At 42.4% G+C, this 7,416-nt stretch overlaps 1 protein-coding gene across 1 annotated transcript; it reads left to right on the top strand.

Annotated features, from left to right (window-relative positions):
* Positions 1 to 233: 233 nt before the first annotated feature.
* Positions 234 to 7,032, top strand: LOC117533151 (desmin-like; the record flags this gene model as incomplete). The annotated part of the gene is given in 8 exon segments (XM_034196793.1): positions 234 to 294; positions 391 to 486; positions 991 to 1,152; positions 2,657 to 2,782; positions 4,234 to 4,454; positions 4,898 to 4,941; positions 5,409 to 5,494; positions 6,695 to 7,032. Coding segments are annotated over 8 exon segments (825 nt in total). The 3' UTR covers positions 6,737 to 7,032.
* Positions 7,033 to 7,416: the final 384 nt, after the last annotated feature.

The following is a 7,416-nucleotide window of genomic DNA, read 5'->3' as shown; positions in this document are numbered from 1 at the left end:
TCTGATGATCTGTCCTTTGTCTCGCTGTTGTTTACATAATGAGTGTCAGTTTTATACAGACTGTCATCCATCGGTTAATAATCACAGCAACGTCCTTTAAAGGATTTTAATAATGAATAAAACCTGTTCAGAGGATTCAATCTTAGTACTTGTCGGGTAACCTTTAGGATCATTCCAGTTTTTCAGACACCGTCGTCTATATTTAAAGTACGTTTCCAATCTGATTCCTCCAGACTCCAGGAGGAGATGATCCAAAGAGAGGAGGCAGAAAACAACCTGGCTGCTTTCAGGGCGGTGAGTGCCTTCCTTCTGAATTACAGCAGAAGATATCAACGCGCACCGAATGACTGCTTTACTAACTTTTAATCCTGACTTACCGACCGGTTGCAGGATGTGGACGCTGCCACGCTGGCTCGTCTGGATCTGGAGAGACGCATCGAGACGCTGCAGGAGGAGATCGCCTTCCTGAAGAGGATCCATGAAGAGGTCTTTTTCTGGCTCTTTGTGCAAAAGTAGAAATATTATGGCTTATTTGGTCACTTTGAGGCACAGATTATTAACTTGTTTGACTCATTTAAGGACAGTTAGGATTACACATAGAAAGAAATATGCTAGACCAGAAATGGAGAGCTTCCAAACTGGACAACTACCTTGTGATTGACATGTCCAATCAACACTGAAGTCCCGCCCTAAAGCAAACCCTTTTTTTTTTTAAATCGTCTATTTAACTTGAAATAGGAGCAGAGTTTACTTAATGAGCATGTTGCATTGAAGAAGACTTGAAACTAGAGATTGAGACCATTAACTCGTCAGGAAAATGTCTACTGAAATAAAAATCAAGAGAGAATTAGGGAGATTTCTCATAGACTTCTATACAATTGCAACCTGTGCTGATATTACAGAGAATGCAGGTTTATCACCACAACAACTCACCGGCTTCCACTCTAACCTGACCACCTCTTCCTCTTCCTCCTCTTCCTCCTCCTGCAGGAGATCAGAGAGCTCCAGACGCAGATGCAGGAGACTCAGGTTCAGGTCCAGATGGACATGTCCAAACCGGACCTGACGGCAGCGCTGCGGGACATCAGAGCTCAGTACGAGGGCATCGCCGCCAAGAACATCTCCGAGGCCGAGGACTGGTACAAGTCAAAGGTGAGAGACTGGAAACACGGACTGCGAAGAAAAGGTTTGTGCTAAAGCTCTCCTATCATGCGAAATGCGCTTTTCGATGTCTTTTATACAGTGTTCATTTTGGCAGCTATTTCAGATGTAGTCTTTGTCTTAGAAAATGGTTATTAGTTTTAGTCACATTTTAGTCATTTTTATCCTTCATAGTTTTAGTCTACGACAACTCAAAACGTTTTAGTCCAGTTTTAGTCGATGAAAAATCATCACATTTTAGTCAAAATGTTTCCTCTCTTTAAACTAATTCAGTTAAATACAAGTATCTGAAATTGGAATCAAAGTGACAGTAGTGTTGACATTCGTAAAGCAACATTTCACTCTCTTGACACTTTACTTGTGTAATAGAGTGACATGTGCAGATTCCCAGAATCCCAACTAACCCAATGACAGGGATGCATTTTGACAGACGGACATTTGGGGGAAATATCCTGCATTTCGAATGTCCGATAGTCCACCATTAACACCTCAGTCCCGTCTCGTCAACGAAAACAAAATATACATTTCGTCATAGTTTTTATTTTGAAAAATCTCATCGTCTCGTCTTCGCCCTATCGGAAACGTTGCTGTCGGAAACAATGCACGACGTGTTTGACGTAATATGGTCTTTGTTTACATTAGCAAGCGTCGCTAACACTCAGATGTCTAAAATGCATGATCTGTTTGGTATTTTGAGCAAAACACATCCTAGACATGTGTTTTATATATATCTGAGACCCAAATTCTTTCACACACACATACGGGTTTTGGGCAGAGGGCGACACCGTACTTCCGGTATCCGCCATTTCACACGAGGTGCAACCAGAATATCATAGTCTATTGCCTTAATCAATATAGTCAACTCTAAAATACCACATATATGCAATGGCATGATAATATTATTGTGACAAGTGGGGTATTCACCTGGTGTTTCCAGAAGATAGACGTAGATGCAGCCAAAATCGACGCAGTCTGTAAGGGCAATCCGACAACCCACACAGCTCTAGTTTACGCTGGTAACGACCTAGAGCACACCCCTCAAGTACAGAGATGTAATCCGAAGACATGCAGCGATTTCTTCGGTCGTTAATTCAGAAAAAAAACCTAGTGCGCTCTGCCTGGCTACGTTAGCTAGCTGTTTATATTTGCACCTCCAGGATTTTTGCACCTCCAGAAAAATGGCGTATTTATATATATATATGGCACGCGTTGCATTGTGGGTAGCTCGTGACGTCACTGTGTGTGAAAGAATAGCATGATAGGAGACCTTTAATAGCTCTTCATAGCAGTGGAAGGCCAGCTTGTGAGAAGTGGGTCCAATATTTACTTAGGTGACTCCAGGACAAGATCATTGGTCATAATGTGTGTTGACAATCAATTCTCCCATTGGAGTTAATTGACCTGACCTCCTCATGTGACACAGTTGCAGGAAATTGACTGCGAGAGGGGCCTATCTTTTTTCTAAAAACATCTGCGGTGACCTTTGCCCCCCCAGGTGACCGACCTGAACCAGGCGGTGAGTAAAAACAACGACGCGCTGAAGACGGCCCGGCAGGAGACCATGGAGTTCAGACACCAGATCCAGTCCTACACCTGCGAGATCGACTCGCTCAAAGGCACCGTACGTGTCACACACACACACACACACACACACACACACACACACACACACACACACACACACACACACACACACACACACACACACACACACACACACACACACACACACACACACACACACACACACACACACACACACTTTAATTGTCACTTAATTCAATTTAAATCCAGAGAGCAGAGTTAATGAAAGTGTGTTTTTGTGTTTCTTTAAAAGGTGTTCAACCTAAATGAAAGCTACAGTAAATGATGCTAAGTGATGCTACATGGAAGCTAAATGAACTCTAAATGAACTCTACATGAACTCAAATAAAAGAGTTATTATTATGTATTCATTTCAACAAGGACCATGCCTACAAATACATTCATCTCAGAAAAGAGAAGCGATTCATTATGCCAGATTTTAGCAAATAGCCAAGGCCGGATTAGTACCTCCAGGGGCCCCTGGGCACTGAGCACTCATGCCCCCCCCAACCCACGTACCAACAAGTACACCACGCCTACCAACATGACCAATATTTAGAATGTAAGTCAATCTGGCATGTCAAATCGCACACATATTTGTCAAAAGCAGGGACGCAGTCACATAGTTCACCCAAAGTAGGTCTAGCCTTTTGCCCTTTCAGTCAAACATCACAAGACAACGATACAATGGATACGATCTCAAGACAGTGCTCAAGAAGACCTAGGTAATATCACTCAAAACCTCAGAGCAGCACCTCACTGCCAACATATGACTGGCTGGCTGTACAAGTACACAAGGAGTTCTATTAGTCACACACATTGAGAGTTACAAAAGTAAAATATGTAGTGAAATTGTGTGGTTGCTCAAGGGTGGGGCTGTGATTCGGTTATACACCACCGCCGCCGCGTAGTAATAAAGTTGAGCGCATACATAGTGAGACCTACAGTACAGAGACGGTTTAGAAATACATTAATTTGAGAAAAGCTGTGTTATTTATGGCGAAGAGTGAGTGTCATTTAAAGCAATGTATGATGAGGTTGTGCCCATATGGTTAATCCGGCCTTGCTAATAGCTCATTTCCATCTGCAGTGAAGATTGAGTTGTCCCTTTGGAGTGAATCAGGCCATTTGCAAGTTTAGGCAGGAGTCGACCAATCAACACAATTCATAACTTGACACACACACATAGCCGCGGGAAGTCATTTTACTTAGGGGGTGCTGCCAAAAGGCGGTGCCGGCCGCCAGCGAGCGATACGAGCCAGCCCGCTGACATATAGATACAGACATAATCATAGTTATGATTTTACTTTATTTTAAGTCAAATCATAACTATTTTATGTAGTTGATCATTTTTATTTAGGTGGTCGCTCATTTTTTCAAATGTACACCATTCGCCAACAGGGGGTGCTTCATCACCTCCAGCACCCCTACTTCCCGCGGCTATGCACACACACGCTGTTTCACACACTTGTTCTCGTACACATGCAGAACGAGTCCCTGATGAGGCAGATGCGGGACATGGAGGACCGTCACGGGCGCGAGGCAGGAGGCTTCCAGGACAACATCACTCGGCTGGAGGCGGAGATCTCCAACATGAAGGACGAGATGGCGAGACACCTCCGAGAATACCAGGATCTGCTCAACGTGAAGATGGCGCTGGACGTGGAGATCGCCACCTACAGGAAGCTGCTGGAAGGAGAGGAGAGCAGGTGAAGTAGGAGCGCAGGAGCTAAAGACTGAATATGATACTATTGATATTCTCTTTTCAAAATACGTCAGACAACAAACTAAACATTAATATAATGATATAATCTATTTATAATTGTAAATGTATATTGTATGTAGACCTACATTTAGATTAGAAACACATGTTAATAACTTAGTTTTTGTGAGAAGGGGTGGGATTAAATAAGTGTAAGCTTCTTCCCACCCCTTCTCGGATGTGTAGGTAGATCATTAGTTATTACTTAATTAGTAAGTCAATAATATTTGTTTTTAATCAATTTGATACTGCTTAAGTTTGTACAGTATCATAACTCTCGTTTCATTTCATTATTACTTTTTGTATTATCGTTTTACACGTTCGAAACAAATCAAAACTATGACTGAATGGATGCCAGTTTTAAAACATGTGTTTCTTCTGCCTTTGCAGGATCACCTTGCCTGTGCAGAGTTACTCCACCCTGAGCTTCAGAGGTACGAACACACCTGCTGTCCCCTGAACGCACCACTAGAGGACAGTCTGTACGATGCAGATCCGTTTTCACACAATGAGCCACCATCATTTAAATGTTGAATGAAAGAGAAGTAGAGAGGAATAATTGTAAACTAAATATCATGTTCGGTGGTGGATTTAAACGTCTATGTGTGCTGGGTTTCCAGATTATACTTTATTATATTTAGAGGGGATTTTAAAACACTTTAGTATAAGTTTATAGGGCGTGGTTTGGGCTCAGTGGGTAGTGGGCTGGACTTCGAATCAGGGGATAGCAGGTTCAAACCCCACTGTAGTCAGCATGTCGTTGTCCCTGAGACCCTTCACCCCAAAGGGCTCCTGTGGGGATTTCCCACAGAACTGAATGTATGTGAGTCGCTTTGGATAAAAGCGTCTAACAAGTAACATGTAATGTAATGTCATGTATTCTCTTCCTGTGTGTTTGCAGAGACCAGCCCTGAGCACCAGCGCTCCTCTGAGCTGCATTCAAAGAAAACCGTCCTCATCAAGACCATCGAAACCCGCGATGGAGAGGTAAAATAAAAACACATGAATACTGCAGGAGATAGAGACCATCACTGTAACATGAACTACAAACGGCTGTAGGATTCAGTGTGCATCAATGTTCACTCATTGACTGCTTTAAACCTCCGGATTGGCCTACTTTTATATTGACCAGTGCTTAAACTGGGTCAGTACTTCATTCTGCCCTTAAAGTGTTTAATGCACAGCCACTGAAATCACATCCTGATGAAGAGGTTATCCAATCCAACTTTATTTATATAGCACTGTAAAATCTTCAGACCAAAGTGCTGTACAGAGAGATCAGCTCACAAACATCAAATAAATACATTTAAAATAAAAGATACGAACAATCTACTTGTTTCCGAATGCTAAGGAGAAGAGGTGGGTTTTAAGACGGGATTTAAAACCAGACGGTGTGGGAGCCTGTCTGATGAGCGAGGGCAGGTCGTTCCACAGGGCGGCAGCAGAGAAAGCACGGTCCCCTCTGCGCTTTGACTTTGTTGTTGGCACCCAAAAGCTCAGTTATAGCTCAGTTAGTGGCAGCTATGTTCAATATATAGTCTATAGCAGAATAGCATTTCTTTCATCTTTCAAACTGGTGTAAACAAAGCGACGACATGGTGACAACCAGGCGGCCCTTTGTGAAGTAAACACACCTACACACACATGCAGCGACAGGCTCACATCGTCTCACGCTATACCCGCAGCGCCTCGGAAAAACATACATCACAGGCGTGTCAGGACACGTCAGGTTTGATAGTAATTATGTCTTGGTATTTCTTCTCCGAGTGATCTTTGATACATAGTTGAAATTCTTTGCAATATGAGGATTAAATTCCTTTTCTCTTCCTTGACTTTATCTATAAAGTCACAACTCTAACACACAAGAAAACAAAGAGGAATGGGTCCAAAAAGTAGAGATTAACAACATTATTAAACATCTTATTGTTGTTTCACTTATTCCTGAGGACAACCAAGCTGCTCAAACCCACATGAGAAAGTCTGTAGCTCAAAATGAATAAATTACAGACAAAAGGTGACAAGATTTGAGATGAGTTAAGATAGAGAAATGCATATATGTCAGATATGCAGCATGTTGTACTCACAGGACATGGAGCCATGATGTCAGATAACCACTGTGCTTTCATTCAGCACCTCTATCTCCCTTTAGGAGTTTTGATATCTGACTGTTTTGTTTGTGTCCTCCAGGTCGTCAGCGAGTCGACGCAGCACCAGCAGGACGTCATGTAACCATCTGCAGAAACAAGAGAAGAAGAAACAACAACAACACGTCTGTCCTCCACCGAGTCAGACGGATGAAGAAGTCAAACAAGATGCACAAATAAAAAGTAAAAAGACTTCACAGACTCATGACCTTGTGGTTAATGCAATATGTAAGGTGCTAGAATCGTTCACTTTATCAAGGTTATTTTCATCTGTGGTGTATAGTCTTTTCTGTGTTTAAATTAAACCCTAAAAGCCTATTTCCTTTTACGAGTTGTATCTGAAAGAATAAGGTGAATAATAGAGTCAAATCGAGATAAAACTTGAATCAACATTAAATATACAGCATTTTTGCAGAGAACCGCAGTGACGCGTCCTAAAACCCGGAAGTAAGTTAGCATTGTTACCACGTCCGGTTCCTTCGATAAAAAGCAATGGGATCTCTCCATAGGATTTAGGAAACTATCTGAAATAAGGTCTGTGGTTGAGACACATTGAAGAGACAGATCATGTTTTGTTCTACATTAAATCATTAGCAGTGACCCCGCTGGTGATTTCTGAAGAGTTTACGTGTCTGAAAAACGATGGTTGTTACCAAGTGGCTGAATAGGACTACAGAAGTTGTCCAGGCCGTTTTACGTCATTACGCCGATCACGTAAAACACTCCCGCTGTTTGTTTGCCGTGTTCTGCTTGAAAGCAAGTCCC

Source organism: Gymnodraco acuticeps, unplaced genomic scaffold (genome assembly GCF_902827175.1).
Source record: "Gymnodraco acuticeps unplaced genomic scaffold, fGymAcu1.1, whole genome shotgun sequence".
Classification (NCBI taxonomy): Eukaryota; Metazoa; Chordata; class Actinopteri; order Perciformes; family Bathydraconidae; genus Gymnodraco; species Gymnodraco acuticeps.
This window is presented reverse-complemented; position numbering and strand designations above follow the sequence as displayed.